Below are 26,404 nucleotides of genomic sequence, written 5' to 3' on the forward strand. Positions count from 1 at the left end.
TGCGACAGATGGGGGATTCACCTTTGCATGGAATCTGTAGCCTACCCCCAAGCAAATGGTCAAGCCGAGGCAGCTAACAAAATCATTTTTAGAGGCCTAAAAACCTGGTTAGATAAAGCAAAATAAGCTTGGGTGAATATTTTCATGAGGTTACCACGTAATTTAAGTAAGTTTAGAATATAGAAAAATTTGCTTAGTAGTAGTTATAAGTACCGAATTAACTGCAAGGAGTGCCTTGGAGCCAAGATATGTAAGGAAAATGATACGCCTTTGACGAGCATTTCGAGGCATGATTTATGGTATCGAAAGAAATTGGATCAAGAACGATTTTCGATACAGCTAAAATGAAGTTGCGATTCAGGTTGAAAAACCAAAATGTTATAGGGACTTCCGGGAAGTTAACGGAATCTTGAGGGGGTTCATATTCGGCATGTAGAGCAACCCTTCAGTGGTTTCAAGAAGAAATGTAGAGCAACCCTTCAAGGGTTCATATTCGCTTGTGCGCGCCATAGACGCGCACGGCTGCGCCTAGTAGTGCCCCAGCGCGCGCAGCCGCACCTTGCCGGGCCTTACGCGCGCAGGCCCCACTTGGCCACATCTTTCGACGCCTCGATGCATCTGTATGCACCCCGTTTCACCCTTTTCCGTGTCATACACGATCTTTTGCCCTTCACCCAAAAACGTTTTTGCAATCTAAAAAATACAAACGCAACAATTATTTAATTATTTCACAAATAACAACATAACCGAATCCGCATGTAAGGAATTGAAATATTTCGACAATGGCTCTGATACCACTGAAAGTAAAGTAAGATCGCTACGAGGCAAGCAGTGTAGTTCAAAAATGTTGAACCTTACCCCGATCCCAGCGATTGGATCAACGTCGAAATCAAATCATTCACAAACAAATAAATAAATCTAACCTTTAGATTATCGAGTCGTTCGCGAATTCGAGCCGTCCAAGCGTCAGGCCTCTAACTCGTGATACACGGCACGCGTCCGTTGGCAAGGAGAGCGGAATAGGAGTACTAGCTCCTTCTCCTTTTCGCGGCTTGTGTATGGACGAAAAAAACGCCCACGTTTCAAATTGATGCCAAAAAGAAACGGGGAAGAGTGAACGGCAATACATTTTTCAACTCTTGAAAAACGACACCAAAACTCACTACTATTTTGGGCAACCCATAAAGGGATATTTATAGAAAAATATCTTAGGGTTTCTCAAACCCTAATGGATTGGGCTAGCCTATTAATTCTAATTCAATTAGAATCTTAAGTGGGCTTATTCTAATCCAACTAAAAATATAATTAAATGGTTCAAATCCTTTTATAGGTTTAAATAAAATATTTTGGCCCAAATTTAATTTAAGTCCAAATATATTTTATTTAATATTTGGCCCAAATCTAATTTGGTCCAAATATAATATTTAATATTTGGCCCAAATCCAATTTAGTCCAAATATAATATTTAATTTAATATTTGGCCCAAATCCAATTTAGTTCAAATATTAACTTAAGCCCAAATATATTTTATTTCTTATTTGCCACTCCAACAAATAGAAAATTATTAAATTAGAAACTTCTTCCTAATTTAATCAATTGCCATTTTAGGAAACTCTTTCCATTATGAGGACTCTTCGTCATATCGAAGTTATTACGTCTATTTATTCTTTTTCCGTGAGAACCTACGACGACACAACTTCTTGCCGAAGTGTCTCACTTAACCATACGTCCACTCTCCTAATTTAAGCCAGGGACTGTGCCTATTGCGTATGACTCATTAGGCTTCCGAATATGTTGGCAATGTGTCGGTACGAACACATAAGACAAGATTGGCCTCTAACAAGGCATCATGCCTACCCAATTATTCAGAATGATTCATAATCCACAAATAACCTTTCACGAGCATTGTTACCGTGTAATTCGATTCTCTCGTCAATGTATCTTATGTGATCTCAAGTATGGTGATGTGTTTCTTGATTACGATCACATGAGTTTTTCTTCGGTCATTCGGACATCTTCACTTCATAGAAAATAAATCAATAACTCCTTATTGATCTCTTTCACCATGGCCATGGATTTAAAGTAAATATCCACCGAAGGCGCCTTAGATACATCATCCTCTATCAAGGGATAGACGAGTCTCATCTTGGCTATGCACCCATCTGCATAAGTCTCGTGATATACCCAACGATCACCCACGTGCAGCCTTTATCTAGACCCATCGAAACGATTTCAAAGCATACCGGTCTTCTTATGAGATGACCGTGACAACATCAGGTCTAAGGATTAGTTACACCCATCTCGTATGAGATTCCATCAACATATAACCAAAATGGATTCTCATGGCGAGTCATGTCCAGTGACACGTTCTCCAACATTGGTCATCTATGTACTTGTCTAGGCATCCCCATGCCTATGGGTGAGACCCCCATTGCTATCACATAGCAAAAACATAGCATATACAAGTCTTACTGCAATTGTCAATGTCCATTCTTGATATTGCTACGACTTGGGACATTTAATGATGTCTAGAAACTGTGATGCATCATCTCACATATTTAAAGATTAATCACAGTAAACATCATATGGACTTCTATCTAGTTTAATTTGGTTATTACAATAATAACAAGAAACTAATAGAATGACTTCTTGTGAATTTGAACAACTCTTTATTCAAATAATAAATATGATTACAATTGTCAGTGTACAACATACCCAATCTGATTGGGTCTAGAGCACCTACACTAACAAACCTCAGGTCCAAGGATTAGTTACACCTATCTCGTATGAGAATTCCATCAACATATAACCAAAATATATTCTCATGGTGAGTCATGTCTAGTGACACGTTCTCCAACATTGGTCACATATGTACTTGTCTAGGTATCCCCATGCCTATCGGTGTAAGACCCCAATTGTTATCACATAACAAAAACATAGCACATGTAAATCTTACCGCAATTGTCAATGTCCATTCTTAACATTACTACGACTTAGGACATTTAATGATGTCTAGAAATTGTGACGCATCATCTCACATCTTTATAGATTAATCATAGTATACATCATATGCACTTCTATCTAGTTTCATCCGGTCATTACAATAATAACAAGAAACTAATAAAACGACTTCTTGTGAATTTAAATAATTCCTTATTCAATAATAAATATGATCATAATTATCAGTATACAACATACCCAATCTGATTGGGTCTAAAGCATCTACACTAACACTTATCCCAAGCTTTAGAAGGCCAACCCTTCGAAGACCCATTTGGGCACCTCGCCCTAAAAGGCCCCGAAGACCCTTCCAGGCTTGTACCCCATTGGGCTATGCCTCCCACGTAATCTAGATCTGTTTTGACCTCGCTGGTGATACCTTAGACCCTTTCGTCATGGTGAAAGACTCTGCTATGATTGGTCCCAAGACAAATAAATGTAATTGTTATAGTTAGACAACAATAGTTCTCACGTTTTTGCACTTCAATTTTTGGATCATTCTCACACTTTTGCGTTTTTGTTTTTGGATAGTTCTCATGCTTTTGTGTTTTAGTTTTGGTATTGCTTACGCTTCAGTTTTTATGTTGAATGCTTTTATAAATTCTTTCCTTAATTGTTTAAAGGGGGAAATGGACCCCTCATTGAGGTTGTTGACCCAGGTTTGAGCATGATTTGTTAAACTTAATGAGAAAGCCTAACACATAACATCATCTCCTAGCCATGTAACATCATGATAGATTCATAATTTTGTAATCTAGGAGGTAATGGAGTAAGTAGAAGAGTATTTTGAAGGAATATAACCATCTATTGAGAAGCTTTAGTACTATTTTCATGACGTCTCTTTAAGGCTTCATATTCACTGAGTGAGATAGTGAAATGAACCATTCCTAAGGCTATAGGGATTTCAAATGGGGCAATCTCTCATAGTTTAGGACTAGGAGTGTTGTTAACATTAGTACTTTCTTCACCGTGTCTATTACCATGTCTTAAGATCGTGTTAGAACCTTATTATCCTTAGGCTTCTTAGGCGTTTCCCAAAGATGATGTCAGTTGTTTTTGTTGTCTAAGTACAACAATAAATATCTTTGTAGCAGGAAACTTCGTCGTCAAGCTGCTTGAAGCTTATAAGACAAAAATCAATTAGAGGGTGCAAGGAAGTCCCCTTACTTTGATGCTTAAGTCACATACTAAAAGCTTGAATGCCGTATTGAAGCTAGTATCAGAGACATACATTTTTTAGAATGAAAGTCAATTTATTTATAGAGGAGCATGGAGCTTTTATGAGGTTTACTAGGATTAGGACTGTTACATATAATGTTTATCCTGATATTCCATGTCCCAATAGGATTAGAATACTTTTATGGATAATGTTTATCCTTTTAGTAAAACTTTTGAAGGAATTTTCGGATGTCAGAGTTATCTTATTTGTGCTTTGTGTAGGACCCTCCCCTTATTAGTGGAAAATTATACATTTTTAGCTCAAAAAGTTTATTTTGAGCTTTTAATCTTCTTTGATCTTTTAATAAGTTTTTGTCTATAACACATTAGTTGTGATATTATTAATGAAATTATTTTCATTATTTTAGTTGTCCAAAATTTGTTGGTTCATATTTAGGCTGAGTCCAACAGTAATCTCTATCCTGCTTTGTTACGGGGTGCCCTAGAAATTCCAAAAAATCCTAAGTTATGAGAAGTGTCCCTCTAAGTCTAGAGATCTCGGAGCCTCTGGAGAGTTTGTAGGATAATCAAGCCTTGTACCTTGCATAGCCCAAAGACTTCCTCATAGTCATCCAGGCCTAAGTTACTCAGTAGCCCCGAAAACTCTTCGGGTCTACCCGGAGACACTTATTGGGATGCTTTTACCCAAAGATATCTCTAGACCCTCCGGCATCACCCGATACATCATCCCAGAGAGTCTGAGAACTCTCATCTGTGGACCCCACCAAATGTGTGTAAATACCCACATACTCTTGGGCAAACATATCTTTTTCCTGATCGCACTTGACCCATAGTCTTTATTTCTAAGACCTTGGACCCAAAAACTCAAGACCTTAGACTAAGATTCTAACCTATAGATAACTCATCGAGAGCCTATTCCCCCAAGGACCCATATCTCATACATATTCTACATATTGTATCCTATTTTATGACATCAATGTTTGATTTAAGCATCAGAGAGCCCGTGTGGGAAAGATCCCCGCATGCCTTTTAACGACCTTTGTGTCTGCAAACTCGTCTAGGATAGCAATCCCCAACGATTTGTTGAAGGTTCCCCCCCCCAAAGACTTTTCAGGACCATCTTATCCTTGGTCCCCTGAAGACTCCCTTGCAGCTGACAAACCCTGAAGACCCAAGAGGGCCCTAGATAGGGTCCACAGATAGGAGTCCTCAGACTTTTCGGGATGATGCATCAAGTGAGGCCAGAGGGCTTAGAGATATCATCAAGGTGAAATCGCCTCGATGAGTGTTTTCGGGTGGATATGAAGAGTCTTCGAAGCCACCGAATAACTTAGGCCTGGATGATTCTGAGTGAGTCTTTAGGCTATGTAAGGTATGAGGCTTGACCGTCCCATGAACTCTCCAAAGGCTTCGGGGGACTCTTGCCTCGGGAGACTCTCTAGGGTCCCCAAACTTACCTAGATACTTCTTAGAACTTAGGATTTTTTGAAATTTTCTAAGATACCCCACAACACAAAATAATCAAATACACTCATATAGAAAATTGATAATCAAATACACAAATTAATCAGATACACATATACACAAAATTAATAATCAAATATATAAAATAATTAAATACGCACATACACAAAATTAATAATCAAATACACAAATCAATAACCACAAATACAAATGCACAATATGACTCATCTAATACAAAAATAAATACAAAATATCCTAAAATCACAAACCAAACTCTATCTACTACTGCTGTTAATGTCTGCAACTCGTCTTTTCTAGATCTGTTGTTGCCGCCTCTTTAACGTCTTTTTTCTGGCAGATTTTGCCATTGCCGTGTTTGGTCACTCTCTTTTGGCATTGATGGCTGTTGGGGGTAGAGGGAGAGATGGCAATGAGGGCTGACAAGATTTTGATTACCAACTGTGGCAAGCCTTTTCAATTATGTCAACTTTTTGGCAATGAGAAAAGGCTATAATGAGCTCATTTGGAGTTAAATTTCTGAATTTGGCTCCTTATTTTCATATTTGACAAGCAGAATGACTACTCATTTGGAGTCAACCTTACCAATGTAAACTTGTGTAGTTTGATCCTAATGTTATAGAATGGCAATCCATTTGGAGTCAACCTTACCAGTGTAAACTTGCGTAGTTTGGTCCTAATGTTGTCCCTACACTTAAGAAGGAAGAAAGAAAAAAAATTAATTCATAAGAATTAGTTGATAAATTTTTTGTAATAAAAAAATAAAAAACTTTTAATAAAACGACCAAAATGATCAATCAGTAAGGCTGCGTTCTCTTTACTGTTTTCAAGTCATTTTTAGTTTTCAATTTTTCAAAATAATGAAAACGCATTCTTTTTACTGTTTTTAAAAATACATTTTTGAAAACAAAAAAATTTGTAAAGAAAACTCAAAACAACAAGTTGTTTTGAGTGTTTTCAACCAAAATAAATTTAAAACTCAAAACACATTTATTTATTTATTCATATTTTATTATTGTAATAGAAAAAAATATTATAAAATTCATTAACTTTAAAATGTATATATATTTTTAATAATATATTAACATTAAATATTTTTAATTTATTAAATAATCAAATTTATTGAATAAAATATAATTAAAAACTTATTTTCAAAATTTCAAAAACAACACGTTTTCTAATTTTCTGTTTTGAGAAATAGTTTTTTAAAATAACAAATAGAACGTGTTTTTAATTTTTTAAAAATACATTAACAAAACAGAAAACTGAAAATGAATTCATAACTCAAAACTGAAAATTGAAAAGTAAAGAGAACGCAACCTAAATTGTTTTAATCGGCAGATATAAATCATACAGTAATAATCCTTTTGTATTTTTTAAATTTAATTTAATTCCCACAATCCAAACGAGACCTCGGCAGGAAAAAAAAAAAAAAAAAAAAAAAAAAACCCCCCAAACGAGGCCTTAATCACCCCAAACCCTCGCGTCCATTATAACATTCTCGCAAAGGGAAAGGGGAGAAGAGGCGAAGAGAGCGAGCGAGACAGAGACAGAGAGAGAGAGAGAGAGCCATTACTCCTACTGTCTGTCGCCATTGCCATCCGAGCAAAACCCTAATTTCTCTCGCTGCCATGGATCCCGAGTCGACTCAGATGCAGCAGCAAGCCCAACTCGCCGCGATTCTCGGCCCCGATCCGGCGCCGTTTGAAACCCTAATCTCCCATCTGATGTCCTCTTCGAACGAGCAGAGATCTCAGGCCGAACTCATCTTCAACCTCTGCAAGCAGACCGATCCTAACTCTCTCGCTCTCAAACTGGCTCACCTCCTTCAGTTCTCTCCCCACCCCGAGGCCCGCGCCATGTCCGCAATTCTGCTCCGGAAGCAGTTGACTCGCGACGACTCCTACATCTGGCCTCGCTTGTCCCCTTCCACTCAGTCCTCCCTCAAATCGATTTTCCTCGCTTGCGTCCAGCGAGAAGAGGCCAAGACCATCATCAAGAAGCTCTGCGACACCATCTCTGAACTTGCTTCCGGCATTTTGCCCGACAACGGCTGGCCCGAGCTCTTGCCTTTCATGTTCCAATGCGTCTCCTCCGATTCTCCCAAGCTTCAGGAATCCGCCTTCTTGATCTTTGCCCAGTTGTCACAGTACATCGGCGAAACCCTAATTCCCCATATCAAGAGCCTCCACGCCGTGTTCTTGCAGTGTTTGACATCTTCGTCCAACTCCGATGTTAAGATTGCTGCTCTCAGTGCCGTAATCAACTTTATTCAGTGCTTGTCAAATTCGAGCGATCGAGATCGGTTCCAGGACTTGTTGCCGGCGATGATGCGGACGCTAACGGAAGCCTTGAATTGCGGGCAGGAGGAGACTGCACAAGAAGCGTTGGAGTTATTGATTGAATTGGCAGGTACAGAGCCGAGGTTCTTGAGGAGGCAATTGGTGGACGTTGTGGGGTCTATGTTGCAGATTGCAGAATTTGAAAGCCTAGAAGAGGGGACTCGGCACCTCGCAATTGAGTTTGTCATTACCCTTGCCGAGGCCAGAGAAAGAGCGCCTGGTATGATGAGGAAGTTACCCCAGTTTATCAGTCGGTTATTTGCCATATTGATGAAGATGCTGTTAGATATCGAGGACGATCCTGCTTGGCATAGTGCGGACACGGAGCATGAGGATGCAGGGGAGACCAGTAACTATAGTGTTGGGCAGGAATGCTTGGATCGGCTGTCTATTGCATTGGGTGGAAATACAATTGTGCCCGTTGCATCAGAACAGTTGCCGGCGTATTTGGCAGCTCCCGAGTGGCAGAATCATCATGCTGCCCTGATAGCACTTGCCCAGATTGCAGAGGGTTGCTCAAAGGTATTGTTTGAAGCTTTGTTTTGGTTTTATTGGCGTTCCTTTTCTCATCAAAGTTTACTTAATGGTTCAAAGTCACACATGTATGTACTAGTAACCTAATAAAATAACTTGTTGGTTTGTGCTATTTTATCATGTCCTTTTCAATCGATAATAGAAGAAAATCAAAGTTAGTTAGCTCATGAGCTTGTTATGAATAATAAATTAGTTTTCAACATTTTTCCTTGCTTGAGGGATAAGGTCATACATAGAAATGAGTGGAAAGCTGGAAGTCATGTAGGCAAACCAACATAATGGGATAAAGGCCGGATATGTTGTCATTCTATCTTGCTTATCCTTGTATTTTCGTTTAAGGATCCCGGAAGGCAAATGTCTTGCACTTAATCCTGTTGTTGGCTGTGGATTCATTGTTGCAGGTGATGATTAAAAATTTAGAGCAAGTAGTGAACATGGTTTTGAATTCATTCCAAGATCCTCACCCTCGAGTGCGCTGGGCTGCTATTAATGCAATTGGACAGTTGTCCACAGATTTGGGCCCAGACTTGCAAGTTCAGTACCATCAGCGGGTGCTGCCAGCTTTAGCTGCAGCTATGGATGATTTCCAGAATCCTCGCGTGCAGGTTTGTACCTTTGGTTCTTGATGGTTAAAACATTCTCTAGGTCCTGCTAATACCAGTTGAATGGTAGCATTGGCTTTTGTATCGATTTATATCCTTCCAAGTAGAGTGACAAATAAAAGTGACATGCCTTTAGGAGGTGGCTCGGCATTTTATTCAGTTGGGATTTTTGTGCATGTTGACTCTACATCTCTAGGAATCAATATATTTCCTAATACATTTGATGGCCAAAGTAAGCTACATAACAAAAGGTAAGTTGCAATGAAAATTACTATTAATCTTGCCACACTTGAGATGCCACTTACCACATATGTTGTTCTACTACGTATAGAATTAGAGATGAAAAATATGGCAAATTGGTTGAGTGTGAATGTGACAATGGAACTGGTGACAATGGGGTGATATTTTGGCTGGATTAGAACCCTAGGAATTATTTTGTGAATAAGATAGGCTATCCCCCTCTTTTATTTCTTTGTCATACAGTTGGGTTTGGTTGCATCCAAACCAAATCAACCACGGTCTGCCATAGAATGTGATATGGCCAAAGAGAGGCACTGGCTTGCAATTGGAACTCTGTCTTTGTTTTCTTTTGTTTAGTCATAGGGATCTCTGGGCTGATCGTTGTGGGAGGTCAGCTGAGTGGTGTCCACATTTTTTTGGCTCAATTTGGTTTGATTTGGCTTGTGTGGACAGACTTTGGGTTTGACTAGGCTTGAATGGCTAGATTTTATGTCCAAGTTTGTGTTTAATATGCTTTTTATGGCCATATTTAAATTTGATTTTTCTTTGACCTTTGGAGTTTGTTGTTTATTTGGGCTGGGTGGCTGATTTCAGTAAGAAGATGATGGAATAATTGATTAAAAATATTTAATTGAAACTTAAATTCTTTTATGTTTGTTAATTAATTTAATAAGGGCTCTAAAAGGTTAACTAGTTTACTTGGTCAACTTCTATTAGTCAGCTACCAGTCTTCTAATGGCATATAATTCCCTTTGTTAAACAAGTTAAAAAATAAGGGAGATCAATGTAGTGATTCAAAACTGATGTTTGTTGTGTACTTCGACTATACCTTGAGGGTACTGCTTGTGATTTACCCATTTTAATTTCATGAATTTGTATTCTTAACCCAGACTTTTCTTAATATTATATCCTAATATGCCTGCAAAGCTTCTGCAATCAGCTTTAGGATATTCCATACTGATATATCAAAAGGAAAGAGAGAATAAATTGGTAGTTGATATATCTTCTTGTAATCTGTAGAATTGGCCTTGAAGCTACAGTAAATGTTGCTCAGTTGCAACCTGGTGGTTGTGACGTCAAAACCAGGATTACCTCTTTACATGTATGAATAAGGAAGTGTACATTTAACCTTCTCATCCCACTTGTTTCTCTTTTCTAATTCCCACAATAGAAAACTCAAAACCACAACCCAAATCAAATAAATAAAGAATTAATAACCATAATGTTGCCATGCATGGCATGACTTGTGAAGAAGAATGATGCATATATATTTTGATCTTACAAGCGTGTTGGTGCGCCCTTTCATTTGTATGTGCTCATTTGTATTTTGTTGTCATGGATATTGACAATACCATTGATACACAGTTTGCAAGGAAGGTATGAGCTTATAGGCTAGAATCAGTTTTGACAATATATACTCTTTAAAGGTTAAACATGTATAATATCATTAAAATAAATTCTTGTGTTACTCGCATGAACAAAACCTTTCATATTTGCAGCTGACATGTAGGCAATTGCTTGTAATATGATAGATACTAAATAAATAAGTGACCTATCGCATGCTAATTGCTCGATAATTTCACAATGAGTTTATGGTTAGTTTTGTCAAAACATACAATCCGTTTGAAACTGAAATACTATTTGAAAGTTTCTAATATCTTCATGTTATTTTAGTAAATGTTTAAGAAGGAAATAAAATGACCACAATTATTAGGTATTCACTTAATTTTGCTAATAGGTGTTATTACATTTTATATATCTACCACATGTTGACTTGCCTTTTGACACAAATTATTGATTGCCCATTTTAAGATGACCTCTCCTTACTAGTTATATTTTTTATCTTTAATTCTTTTTTGTCTTATTGCTTCATATTAATAAATTTTAATTTTCTAGTAGTTTTGTTAGATTTAAATACTGATGGTTGCTTTGCATTTTGCCATTGATTCTGCACTAATCTAACATAACGGGTTACCTACTTGTGAGTTTATACAAATTTTTTGAAAAAGTAGATAGGGATATCAAATCGGGAAAGGGAAAAGGTTGTGAAGTGATTGAACTTAGTCATCCTATTGACCACTACTAGGATGGTGTCAAATCCCTTTGACCTTGGTAATCCTTCCACAAAATCCATGGAGATCTGTCCCCAAGCTTGGGATGGTATCCCCAACGGTTGGAAAAGACTTGACTGGATAGGGTACTTGCTTGTGCTTGCACCTTTGGCAAGTGGTACATTGCAACACATACTTAGTCACATCCTTGAGCTCTGGCCAATAAAAGAGTTATCTTACATTGTGATAGGTCACATTTGAAACAGTATACTAGGGCAAACAAATTAGCATACTAGGGCACAATCAAGAGAGAAGAAAGCCCTCGTGACTCTCTGAATTAAACTCAGATGAAATGAAAATGAATGAAAAGAACAATAAGAACTCTGCCGAGTTTATATTTGTACTCAACGAGACAACAAGCTAACCAACCGATACAACATAACTGCCTAATTGATACAACACCAATACATAGCGTAAAATACAAACAGTATTACAGCAACAACAACTATCAACTAGATTAAGAAAGTAACTTGAATATAAGCAAATCAGAAAATACTTCCTTCTACATTCCTCCTCAAATCAAACTTCCTCTTGGATGCTTGCTTATTTGAAACTCCTTGAAAATCAGCCTTTTGAACAGGTGACAACTTGAGACATAGTTTGTCACACAGAAGTTGAAATGTACTCCTTGACAATCCTTTAGTGAAAACATCAACTATCTGATAGGCGGTAGGAACATAGCGTATTTCAATTTCACCATTCTTCACCTTTTCTCGCACAAAATGAACATCAATCTCAATGTGTTTAGTGTGGGAATGAAACACTAGATTTTCAATAATGCTCTTAACAGCTAGATTGTCACTCCATACACTAGGTGTGTGAACACATGGATACCTTAGCTTTGAAAACAAAGATTTAAGCCACATAATTTCAATTACACCTTGGGCGATAGCCCTATATTCAGCTTCCCCAACAGACCTTGCTACAACTGATTGCTTTCAAGAGCTCCAAACTATCAAATTACTTCCAAGTAATACACACAATCCACTTGTTGAACACCTAGTTACCTTGCAACTAGCGTGATTAGCATCAATATATACAATTAGGGGTAGATCTGTAGATGAAGGAGAAAATAACAAACCCAAACCAATAGTACCCTTGAGATACCTAAGAAGTCTTTTACAAGCTAGCCAATGGTGCTGCTTGGGGGTAGATAGGAACTGACTGAGCTTATTAACCGCAAACACAATGTCTGGTCTAGTGTAGGTTAGATATTGCAAAGAACCAATCACAGTTCGAAATAGGGATGGATCATAGAAAAGATCACCCTCATTAGTTAAAGATTCAGTTGTATTTATTAGAGTGTCACACAGTTTATAGTCCAACATAGCTGCCCTCTTCAAGAGATCCAACGTATATTTTGATTAAGGTAGATGCCACTATGATCTCTATATGCCTCAAATCTAAGGAAATAATTGATAGATCCAAGAGTCTTTAGAGCAAAATGAGTATCCAAATCCTAAATACAAGCTCTAAGTGCTGTGGTATTCGACCCAGTGATTAAAATGTCATCTACATACACTAAGAGAAACATCACAAATTGAGAAGTTCTCTCGACAAATAAAGATGCATAGACACTGCCCTACTAAATCCCCAAGACTGTAAAATAGCTCAGCTTAGGGAACCAAGCTTTAGGAGCCTGTTTGAGTCCATAAGTTTTGTTGATTCTCAATTTCCTAAACATGTTTACAAACTGAAAAAGTCTATAAGGGGACTTTTTCAGTTTGCAAACATGTTTAGGAAATTGAGAATCAACAAAACCCTCTGGTTGAGACGCAAACACTTCCTCATTAAGCTCACCATTTAGAAAGGCATTATTTACATTCACTTGTTATATATCCCAACCAAAAGGCCAATGAGTACAAAACTCGAATAGTGGGGGCTTTAACAACATGGCTGAATGTCTCGGCACAGTCAATACCCGGAGTTTGAAGAAACCCCTTGGCTACTAATCGAGCCTGGTACTTAAGCACTGTTCCATCAGACTTATATTTGATTCGGAAAACCCACTTGTAGCCAATTATATTCATATTCGTTGAAACGTGAACCAAATCCCAGGTGTGATTATGCTGCAAGGCAGCGAACTCCTCTTCCATAGCCATAGTTCTGAAAGGCGCGAGGCGCAGCGAGGTGCAAAAGGTCCTGGAGCCTGAGGCGTGAGGCGCACGAGGCGAGGCGCGCCTTTGCGAAGCGAGGCGCACCTTTTAGGAAAAAAACTCAAAATCTTGTAAAATCATAAACAACTATCAAATTATCAATAATAACACATTCATATCATTCATGATTCATTATCTTCAAATTCTATAAACTAACAACATCAAAGTTAATTCATTCATCATGCAAATTCTAAACTAGAAACATCATCAAAGTTCAAACTTAAAGTCTTAAACTTTACCAAGTACCAATTATAATGCAAAGTTCTAAACAAACACATAAACATTACAAGTCCACAATCAATATAAAAAAGTTTTTTAATCAATCATCATCAAGGAGATCATCAACATCAAGGTCAATATCTTCATCATCCCCTTCAATCACCCCTTCATCTTCTTCTTCATCTCTCAATTCTTCTCCCTCTTCCAAGTCTTCATCATCTTCGGTCCCTGCCTCACTTTCCTCCTCTTCAATCTCTTGAGTTACTCGCCGCTTTGAAGTCGAAGCCGAAGTTGATCCCAATTGTGATCGAGTTTGTTTAGTTCTAAATTGATAACTAGGCTCTCCAACTCCTGCAGCCGCAACAACATTACTCCATGTCAACCCATCCCCAATGTCATCTGGAAAAACAGTTTCATCATCTTTATCATTCTCCTCATCAAGTTTTCCAGTCAACCATTCATTGCTTTCATCAATGTCAGTCAATATGATAGGGTCAATGGTATCACGCATTTGATATCGACGCCTCAATGCTCTATTGTATTTCACAAACACCAAGTCGTTTAAACAAAGTTGATCAAGCTTGTTTCTCCGTTTAGTATGAAGCTGCAACAATTTATGCAAAAACATACTAAGAATAAGTTACATGAAATAAACCAACTACTAATAAAAATTGTAAGTGTATATGTACAATGCACTTACATTTTCAAACACACTCCAATTACGTTCACACCCAGATGAACTACAAGTCAAGCTAAGAATTTTAATTGCAAATTTTTGCAACGTGGGTGTTGACATTCCATATGAAGCCCACCATTCAGCTGTCTAATAAAATTCATGGGTTAGTTATTATCTATTATCTAGAATGATTATATATATAATGTAATATATATATATGTACCTGGTGATTTCTCAGCTCTCTTTCTAATAGCCATATAGTTTCCAAAGAACCCATCTGCATTGTTATACATCGAAAGCTCAGCATCAATTTGGTCTTGAACCTTTATATCTGGATTTAACTTTCTAATGCATTCATATAAGCCATTCATGATCTCTGGATCTATATGTTCAGCCTTGTAGAAATATTCTGGGTTCAAGTACCAACCAGCTGCGTGCAAGGGGCGATGAAGCTGAACATCCCATCGATTATCAATAATCTGAAAAATGGGTGCATACTTCTTTTCATCCCCATTAAAAGAGTTAGCAATCGCTTCTTTGGCCCTATCCATGGCCTCATATATGTATCCCATAGCAGGCTTCTTCTCACCATCCACTAAGCGCAATACACGCACCAATGGACCAGCCACCTTTAAAGCAAATACAACATTGTTCCAAAATGAAGGCATCAAAATCACTTCTACAACTTTTTTAGCCCCCGCTTCTTTTACCCACTTGCTTGTCATCCACTCCTCGGAGGTAAACATCCTTCTAAGGTTGCTTTTCAGACTATGGATCCTGCCCAAAGTGATAAAGGCAGTTGCAAACCGTGTTTTTGCAGGCCTCAACAACTCTTTCTTGTCAGTAAACCTTCTAAGCATGTTTACTAGACCCGAACGAGTATAGATATAGCTATTCACCATAACAGCTCTCTCAAATGTCTTCTTCATATTAGGCAACTTGAAAATATCTTCCAACATTAAATCCAAACAGTGCGCTGCACATGGTGTCCAAAACAACGTAGGATATTTTGCCTCCAAAAATCTTCTTGTTATTATTTAGAGTGAAATTAACAAGATATTAGTAAATAATAAATATCTAATGAATATTCAAATTGTTCTATTTATAAACATAATACAAATTACAAAAATAAATTTCATACCTGCTAAAACATTGTTTGAAGCACTATCGGTGACCACTTGCACCACATTTCTTACTCCAATCTTTTCCACACATTTACTTAATAATTGAAACATCTTTTCCCCAGTCTTTGAATAGCTAGAACCATCAACAGACTCCAAGAACATACTTCCTTTAGGAGAATTGACTAAAAAGTTAATCAATGTCCTTTCCCTCTTGTCTTTCCAGCCATCTGACAAAATGGAACATCCATATTTGGCCCACGCCTCTTCATGATCTTTCATCATTTCACGAGTGGCTTCCACCTCTTGTTTGAGAAGAGGAACCCTGACTTCATGGTAACTAGGCAGCTTCACACCCGGACCATACTGACCAACTGCTTCTATAAATACTTTAAAACTGTCATATGTCACTGCATTGAATGGAATGCCTGCATCATACATCCATCGTGCAAAGCTTCTACAAACTCGAGCTCTTAACTCTTTTTTTGCAAAATCATGCTCACCCAACCTTGTTTGCTTTCCTTTGCCCTTGCTTTTCAACACATTAACTTCTGGGTCTTTAAAAAGAACATCAAGTGGACCTTTTTGTGTTGGCCCTTTAACACTACCAATACTACCAGTACTGCTTCCACTTCCGGTAGATACATTGGGTCTTTTTCTACTTTGAGGCAGCGGCTCATCATCATCATCATCATCATACCCTTCACCAAATTGAATATCATCATCTAACGATGCTATATTTAGCTCATCCCTGTTATTTTTCTTCTTTTGCATGTACTCTCCAATCTCTTCTTTTACTGATGGAGGACATTTTGGACAAGCTTTAGTATTCCTAAAACCGCCCACAAGATGTTGTTTCGCCCGAAATATACCACCTTTTGTTACTTTACGACAAAATTTACATGTGGTGGTATTTCTATCATTAGGATCAGCTTCAAAATAATTCCATGCCGGGTCCGTTTTGGAAGTGGTTGACGACATTTATTGGGCTGTTGCAACACAGTTCCAATTTCATCAAAATTCTCCTAATTATAGAAATAAATTATAAAGACTTAAAAGCAAATTTCAGCAACCAGCTGCCAGCAAAATAAATTAAGCAAAAATGCAAGAAATAAACAAATAAAATACAACTAAAGAACTTACAATATGAAATTATGAATATAGGAGAAGATGTGGGCAGCGGCGGCGGCAGCTTTAGGCCCTTAGCAGCTTCAACTTGAAGAGCTCAAGAGCAGATGAGAAGAGGCGAGGAAGAGAGGAGAAGACCGTGGCGTGGGCAGACTCAGTAGAGGAGAATAGAAGAAAGGGTGCGGCTGGAGACTGGAGAGGAAGATCGAGCAAGCAGCGAGCTGGAGAGGAGAGGAAGAGAGGAGGCAGGCGCGACAGAGAGGAAGAGGAGGATCGGGTTGGGGCTGGAGAGAAAGAGAGGAGGGGGTCGCAGCTGGAGAGGAGAGGAAGAAGAAGATCGGGCGAGGGCGAGCTGGAGAGAAGAGGAAGAGAGGAGGCAGGCGCGGCCGCGCGGCTAGGGCTAGAGAGGAAGAGGAAGAATGGAAGATCGGGCGAGGGCGAGCGAGCAGCGAGGGCCAGCGAGCAGCGAGTTGGGAGGAGAGGCAAGCACGGTAGATGCTATAGTCGGGAGGAGTGAGGAGCGAGCAGCGAGCTGGAGAGGAGAGGCAAGCGCGGCTGGATGCAGTCGGGAGGAGAGGCAAGCGCGATTGGGCTGCAAGATTTAAGTAGAAAACCTCAGTTTCATGAGGCACGCCTAGGTGCGCCTCACGCCCCAGCGCCTAGGCGCGCAAGGCGAGGGCCTCGCCAAAACCGCCTCGCCTTGGCCAAGGCGAGGCGCCAAACTGGCGCCTTAAGGCGCCTCGCGCCTAGGCGCGCCTTTGATAACTATGTCCATAGCCTTAACCCATTGTGAGTCTAAGAAGGCCTCACGAACTAAATTAGGCTCTAAAGAACTCACTAAGGCATGAGGTGATGTAATTGCAAGGGACTTAGGCTTGGACCTTGGACCTGGTCAGCATAGGATGGCAAGAAGGGGCTAAAGGAGCTGAAAATTTAGAAACATGGGTTATAGGTCTAGAAGAAGAAGAAAGTTGCAAAGGTTGTGAAGAAACAACAGGAGACACCTTACATGGAGTCAGTGGAATTAACAATGTTTGATAAGGAGGTACCCTAAGGTTGTGCTACTTTAGAGGAAGAAAATTACGAAAGAGACTCGAAATATAATGTGGAAAAACTATTAGGGACTGAAGAAGAAGAAGAAGGAGGAGATTTGAACAGACTAAGACAGGGAAAATCATCAAGATTAAATTGAACATGTCTTGAAACATAAACGCATCTAGAAGGATGCAAACACCTGTATCTTGCTTGAACATGACTATACCCAAGAAAGATACATTGAGTGGAAATCAAACTTGTGCTTGACATAAGGTCTTAGATAAGGAAAACAAGCACAACCAAAAGGTTGGAGCGCTAGCTAATTTGGTTGTTTATGATATAACAAATAACAGTTCAAATGGTGTGCGAAATTTGAGAGGTGATGAAGGAAGCAAATTAATAAGGTGCACTGCCGTTTGAAAAGCTTCAACCCAAAAATTGAGAGGCATATGAGCATGACTCAATAAAGTAAGTCCCATTTTGGCAATATGTCTATGCTTTCTCTCAATTACACCATTTTGTTGATGGGTATAGGGACAAGTAAAACGTGGCTATATGCCATGACTGGAGATAAGGTAAAAAAGCTTTGAATTCCTCCCCCCCCCCCCCCCCAAAAAAAAAAAAAAAAAAAAAAAAAAAATTGTTTGAAGGCTTTAATTTTGGTTTGATACTGAAGTTCAACAAGTTTGTGAAAAGTAACAAACTTTAAAAGGGTATAGCCATGTATAACGTGTGTAAGCTTCAGCAAAAATGATGATGTAATACTGGTACCCTTTAATAGACAAAGTAGGAGAGGGATCCCATAGGTTTGAATAAACCAACTCAAGAGGTTTCTTAGCTGTAATATTGCAATCAACAAATGGGAGCTGATGAAGCTACCCAGTTTTACAAGAATCACAGAAAGGAAGAAATGAAGAAGAACAAGGAATCTGAATTTTATTTAGAATCAAGTACAATACATTAGATGAGGGATGCCCTAGCTTTGCATGCCTTTTTTTTTTTTGATCAGTAAAGGTAAAAGTGTATTAATGATCAAAGTAAACTGTACAAATCCACTAGGCATACCCAGGCAAAGCAAAAAGGCGACTAAACTTGCCACAAGGCCAAACTCTCATAGTGAGTTAAAACATAAGGATACAAAGAGAAAATCACTCTGTATATATGTGTTTTAACCTTACTAACAATGACATCAGTAAAAGGAGATTGGCACTCAAAAACATGACGGTTTCTGGCAGACCAAAGGAAATAAACAGTGCTTGCAAGCCCAAGCTTCTTAGCCTTGCATTGCCAAGATGATCCTCTTAAATCATGCCTGCTCCAATATAAAGCTTTGCTTAATGTTGGCAGCCTTCTAGTGATGCCAAGCCATGATCTGATATGATTCCAAACAGCTGCACTAACTCGACATTGGAAAAATAAGTGCTGATGCGATTCCTCATGAGTCCCACAAAGGCCACAATTATGCACAATATCCATGAAGAGAATTCTGTCCCTCGTAAGCAATTTACCTTGGGCACACAACCACAAAATAAAAGCATGCTTTGGAGTAATGAGCAAATTCCAAATAGCAGTGGCCCAGACCTTCTTCGAACCTCTCGGCCTAAAGAAATCATACGCCTTGGCAGTGCTGAATTGTCTCATTGCCCCATGAATAAAGTAATCTGACTGCTGCCTCCACTGATCCTTGAGAGTTACATAGGATGCTTTAATAATCAGGATCCTTTTCAAAATGGGGGAATCATCCTTCTTGGCCTGCTTCCTCCAAACTGAATCTGAACGCAAATAAACATGATGAATCCATCGGATCCAAAGAGACTCCTTCCTGCAATGAATGTTCCACAGAAGTTTAGAGATAAGGGCATTATTCCACCCTTACAAATCCTTGAAACCCAGGCCGCCTTCCATCTTCGATAGACAAATATTTTTCCACGAAATAAGGGCCTGCTTAGAGCTCGACAGGAATTGTCTACATAAGCGATACATGTTATCAATAATAGCCGCTGGAATTGGTAACACCGATAACCAATAACATTCAATTCCCTGCAAAACAGCCCGGATTAATTCAGCCTTGCCAGCATAAGATAAGGTAGTCGAGGACCATGAATTTATGGAAGCAGCTATTTTATTTGTGAGGGCTGAATAATGAATAATTTTCAGCTTCTCGGCTGCAAGCGAAATACCAAGATACTGAATAGGCAATTGCCGATGCGGGAACGAGGAGAGGCCTTGAATGATCTCCAAATCCTGATCGGGAATGCCAGCAGAAAACATCACTGATTTGGAAAAGTTAACAGAGAGACCCGACACTGCACCAAAGTTAGCTTAACACTCCATAGCAATTTGAACCAAGGGGACATCCCCTTTAGCAAATATCATAAGGTCATTCGCAAAAGCAAGATGTGTGATCTTCAAACTCGCACACTTCGGGTGGAAATTATAATTCGAATCCGTTGTGGCAAATTCTCAAGGCCCTCGAAAAGTACTCCAGACATAAGACAAAGAGGAAAGGAGATAAGGGATCACCTTGGCACAACCCTCTTTTCCCTTTGAAAAACCCACACAACCCATCATTAATCATAATCGAATATGATGGGGTGGAAACACACAACATAATCCAACGGGTGAAGGAGGTCGAAAATCCCAGACCCTTAAGCACTTGTTCGAGAAAGCTCCACGAAATGGAATCATAAGCTTTCTTCAAGTTCACTTTGGCGACTGATCTAGGAGACGCTCTCTTCCTGCTACACCCTCTCAATAACTCCTGGGCAAGCTGGATATTATCCACAATACTGCTACCTTTGACAAATGCTGATTGCGCATGGTCAATGATGGAAGGCAAAACCAGGGCCAAATGAGCTGCTAGAATTTTAGCAATCACCTTATATGTAACATTGCAACATGCAATGGGCTTGAAATCATGAATCGAGAATGAATGGGCAGCCTTCGGGTTTAATGTGAGGGAAGTGTGATTCATTTGCTTCAGGATAGCATTTGGCTGAAAGAACTCCTCAATAGCCTCACAGAAAAGATCCCCCACAACAAGCCACGCGCTCTGGTAGAAACCAGTCGAGAACCCATTTTGGTCGGGCGCTTTGTCCACTCCGATATCAAAGAGGGCCTCCTTGATTTCCTGTCTCGAGATGGCCCTCGCCATATGCTGGCTCTGATCATATGGAATCTGCTTCCTTGCTAGCAGCACCACAATATCAATATTCTGAGGGGGAACATCAGACCCGAGAAACGCTTGATAATAAGCAATGAACTCATCCGCAACCTGCTGCTAAGATACGGTTTGGCTACCATCAGCCTTAGTAATGGAAGCTATATAATTCCTCTTACCATTTCTCTTGACAAGATTATGAAAGAATTTAGAACAAGAGTCACTCTTAAGATTATAAGCCGTTTTGGCTAGCTGAGAATAAAAGCTTCTTTCCGCTTCCACCAAACGCCTAGCATCCAATTTTAACTTGGCAACATTCTGTTGAAGATTAGAATTTGCCGGATTGTTGTGGAGCTCAATCAAGGCCGTTGAAAGGTCCAACTCAACCCTTTTTGCCCTCTCTGAAATATGCGAATAACACAGAATGTTAAGCCTCTTCAGGTGTCCCTTGAGCGCCTTCAAATTTCTGCAAAGACTAAACTGTCTCAAGCCTCGGATAGAAGGGTCTCAGACCTCCCTCACCAAATTCATGAAATTATCATGCTGCGACCATAGATTCAAAAACCGAAAGGGCTTCCTAAAAGGATGCTGCAAAGCGTCCATGGAAACCACCATCTGAGAATGATCAGACAAGCATCTCGATGGAAGGAAATTAGCAAACCCATGAGGATATTGGAGCAGCCATTCTTTATTAATAAGGACTCGATCAATTTTGCTCCACACCGTATTGTTGGTCCTTGTAAAAAAACAACCAATTGATTGTAAATTTGCTAGACCCAAATCTTAACAACATTCAGCAAACTCACGATATTCATATGGGGCAATATCAGACCCATTACAACGTTCTCCATTCTTGAGGACACAATCAAAGTCCCCAAGCAACATTCTCGACCCCGGCCACTGAACAACAGACTCCTTGATGGATTGCCAAAGAGGCCTTTGTCCTACAATGGAATTGAAACCATAGATAAAAGAAACATGAAAAGAATTCATGGAGGACTTACAAAAAATTGAGCAGTGAATGGCTTGGGACGTGTAGTCAAGAACATCCAATCTAACTTTCGAAGGATTCCATAGGATGAGAATCCTTCCAACTGAGTGCAGGTGAAAATTATTAACTTGTTGCCAATCCCAAAACTTGGTGCGCATGATCCATCTGAGCTTTTCAGAATTAATCTTAGTTTCCAAAGTACCAAGCACGTCGATGGAGTGCTTCCTCATGAGGTGCTTGACCCCATTGTGCTTTAGGGGCATCGAAAAGCCCCTAATATTCTAGCATGCACAAATCATGATGATAACTGAAGGGCATTGCCTTCTTATTATCACTGATCTTCATCTTGGACCCATACACCTTCTCAACATGGGTGATTTTATCCCTTCGACCCTTTGCCTCAGAATGAACATTGGAAGCCTTCTCACTTATTTGTGGTTGCTGCTCAAACTCTTGGGTTGACTGCTGGGTCTCTTTCCTCTTTTTCCTCTTAACTTTTTCGTATGGGGCCTCCCTCACGAAGTGCAGGCAATCCCCACCCTCTTTATCATTAACCTTCTGGGCCAACATAGATGATGAAGGATCTGACATTGGACCTTCTCCTGGTCTACTGATGGATCCTTTGATGATCCAAGTGATGAGCCTCATCCCCATCCTTCCCCTTGGGATGGGAAACCCGAACAACAGGCAAAGAATCAGGACCCTTTGGATGAATATTAAGAACCAATGGACCCTCTCTTTGCTCCAAATGATGCCCCTTAAAACCATCATCTCTCTTGGGATTGGATTCCGGAACAGGGAGCAAGGATGCGAGATCCTTCAATTGCTCACCCAGGGGTTTCGCTGATGCACTCGTTTTTGGATCAGAAGCACCATCCACATAATGGAGATTATCTCCCTCATCCCTTGACCAGGAGCCATCTTGCATCACTACCTGAGGATCCAAGCCCATAGGCTTTTGAATTTTGGACTTGCACCCAATCGTGGAATGACTAAAGGATTTACAGTCCAAGCAAAATTTAGGTTCAAACTCAAAAACAACCTGCTGTTCTCTGAGCTGTCCATTGGGCATTCTGATCTTTACATTTTTGACCAGCTCCTTTGATGCATCAACTTCCATCAGAATACGGGCGTAAGAGACCCTCTCCATAGTAGGAGTGAGTTGGTCTGTCGATATTGGCCTTCCAATTTTGGATGCAATTTTTCCCAAGGAGTTAGGATGCCAGCAATCAAGAGGGAGCCCTGGTAGTTTAATCCACATTGGGATCGAGAAATCCCCCAAATCATCAAATTGGAAACAGGCAGGCATCACTTTAAGCATCAGGGGTCTTCCAAAAACAACATACGACCCCCCTAAGAACCTAGTTGCGATCATGCTCACTTGCAAATCAGAAAATGAGCCAACCACTTGAATGGGCAAAGAATCTATACCGTATGTTCCAAGAGCTACACAGTTGCATCAAGGCTGACTTACCCAGAAATTTACTAGCAGAATACCCAACCAAACTGAAGCCCCAAGCTTTCTCAACATCGAAGACATCTTGGGCCCCAAGAGAGATCTCCTCATCTTGGATGTCAAATGTTTTTAGGGAAATCCCGTTCTCCAGATTTCTGTTCTTCCTGAAAAGACCCACTCATGGTGCAGCCTTAGCTTTATCATCAATCTCAGCATTCTTGGACACCTTTGTATGGTCCTGTGGTTCCCTAGGATTAGACTCACACGTCCCTAGAGAGGATGTACTCACCTGATGAACCTCCTGGTCTCCATTCGTAGGGAGAGGGATCGATTCTAGAGGCGACTTCCCCATCTTCTCAGCTTGTGCAGAACTCTAGCCCTCATGAGGGTTTCGGGTTTCTGTTCGTAGCAGGAACTTGGTTTCTTGCCTTAGACGGGATCGCCTGAGGGATTTCTTGACCTTTGGGAGAAGGGCCAGGCTTCGAGATAACCTGTTGGCTCGAAACCTCCTTCTCTGGAACAGATCTTGGTCCCACAGAAGTGATCTTGTCGCAACCAGGGTTAGGAGCTTCAATCGGTAAAACATTCGAGGGTTTAATCCCAAACGTTTTAAAGACGTCCTCAGCTGATGGCCCCACATCCTTTACAACTCCATTAATCTTCTTTCTATTCATCTCAGAAAGGATGGGTAGCTATAACAAATACGACCAGGACTGCCAAAAAATTAAGGAATCCCACTAATGGCCGACAGCACCTTTGCAGGACCACCAGAGATGGCCCCCAGCTTCAGCGAGCTCCACAAACTCAATCGGGGGACTGACACAATGAAAGCAATCCAGAACTGCGAGGGCCCACACCGCACTAAGCTTCAAATCGATCGGCTCACAAAACAACTAGAGAATTACAGGAACTCAATCTCAGCCGCCCTCATAGTCTTCATCTCACGTCTTCCCCCAGAAAGTTTCCCCCCTTGGAGTTGAGAGCTTCTCTCTCTAAACATTTGGGTTATGGAATATAGGTGAATGTAGCTTTGCATGCCATTGCTAGTACACATTATTGTTTTGGGCAACATTTACACTAGGTGACGGTCCATGACTAAATGGATCTTGTTTGTTACACTTGTTGAAAGAAAACTCGTTACAATTTGAAGGAAATGTATTGCTAACAACATGTCTAGGTTTAATAGAATGAGTTGGAGAGCTAGGATTAGCAGGACCAAAAGTTGAACTCAGTTGGTATAGCCCATCCTAAAGTTGTCCTCTGAGTAGCACTTGTCCCGTATTCTTGTCTTTGATCAAACAAGCGTGAGAGTTAAATTCAACAACAAGATCGTGGTCTTTTGTAAGTTGTGAAGACACTAATTAGATTTTTCTTCATGCTAGGCACATGTAAAACATTTGGCAAGGTAATACAAGATTTAGGTTTTGTTTATGAACATAACTATCCAAGACCAACATTAGAAATAGAGAGCTACTTACCATTACCAATAGAGACTTTGTCACCACCATTTTAAGGAGCATGTAGTGACAGATTGTTTAGATTGGAAGTGATATGGTTCGTTGCACCAGAATCAACAAACTAGGAATGATCTGGTGTAGAAGGCTGAGATGCGTGGTTAAGAGGCTGAGGAAAGTTATTATAATGAACTCCTTGGATAGAATCTATATCACTCGTGTAGGCCTCATTAGAATTACTTGGGGAGGCTAGAAAGGTTCTTGAATCTAATTGAGTAGAGACTTGGGGATTTCCAAATCTTTGATTAGAAGTAGGTGTTCTTTGAAAATTCCTATCAAATCTATGATAACACCTATCAACGAAGTGCCTTGGCTTGCCACACAATTGGCAATAAATCCATCTACCAGATTGTTTGCCTCGTCCTCTTCCCCCTTGATTCATATAACCACCACCTCTTTGAGCGAAACCTCCTCTATTGGTCACAAAATTACTAGCACCTCTTGTTGTATTTGCAGTCATATTAACTTGCATAGGTGAATGTGTAACTGAATCAAAGTTTTTGTTGATTGTGGCAAATTCTCATAGGCTAGTCTTTGTTCGTGCATTAGCAACAAGTACTGCACTTTCTCAAGATGTATATCATCCATTTGGTAAGTGATTAGGCGCACCACTGTTTCATAATCGTGATCTAAACCATTTAGAATTGCAAGAAGTATTTCCTTATCATCCAAAGGCTCGCCTATGGCAGCTAGAGCATGTCCAATCGTTTTGATCTTAAGAATGTAGTCATTGATAGATAGAGAATTCTTCCTAACTAATCTTAGCTGTTGCTTTAGTTGAAAAGACTAAGCAATCGTTTGTCGTGAATATAAACTTTCAAGTGAAGACCATACCTCGACAGATGATTCACGATTACCTGCGCCAAGACCTTCTTGTCAATTGTCGAAAAGAGCAAGCCTAGAAGCAACTGGTCCGATCGTAGCCAATTTAGGTACGTCGAGTTCACCTTTTGAGTTCCAGATTCTCCATCATAAGGATCTGCTACGTACTTCAGTGGCGGTGGAATCTTGTTAAGAAACGACAGTAGGTCAAAGGCTCTGATTGTAGCCAGAACTTGTGCCTTCCAAAAGATATAATTGCCAGAATCCAATTTTATTGGAATAAAACTAAAAGCCTTTGCAACCGCAACAAAATCAGACTACGATGCCGATGATAAAGATGAGGATGAGTGAGGTGGAAGGGAAGAGGTGGCACTAAGATTGGGATTCAGAGTCATGACTTACATCAATGGCTTTGATACCATGAAACAGTATACTTGGGCAAACAAATTAGCAAACTAGGGCACAATCGAGAGCAGCTCTCGTAACTCTCTGAATAAACTCAGATGAAACGAAAATGAATGAAAAGAACAACAAGAACTCTGCTGAGTTTATATTTATACTCAGCAAGACAACAAGCTAAGAAACGGATAGAACATAATCGCCTAACAGATACAACACCAATACATGGAGTAAAAT

The 26,404-nt window shown here is 39.8% G+C and overlaps 1 protein-coding gene across 1 annotated transcript in view; it reads left to right on the forward strand.

The window, feature by feature from the left end:
* Positions 1 to 7,162: 7,162 nt before the first annotated feature.
* LOC127788616 (uncharacterized) overlaps positions 7,163 to 26,404 on the forward strand; it is a 91,711-nt gene continuing 72,469 nt past the window's right edge. Inside the window, exons 1-2 of the mRNA XM_052317105.1 lie at positions 7,163 to 8,525; positions 8,939 to 9,142. Coding sequence (XP_052173065.1) covers positions 7,293 to 8,525; positions 8,939 to 9,142 — 1,437 coding nt within the window. The 5' untranslated portion in view covers positions 7,163 to 7,292. The remainder of the gene's footprint in view (positions 8,526 to 8,938; positions 9,143 to 26,404) is intronic.

Source organism: Diospyros lotus, chromosome 1 (genome assembly GCF_014633365.1).
Source record: "Diospyros lotus cultivar Yz01 chromosome 1, ASM1463336v1, whole genome shotgun sequence".
NCBI lineage: Eukaryota > Viridiplantae > Streptophyta > Magnoliopsida > Ericales > Ebenaceae > Diospyros > Diospyros lotus.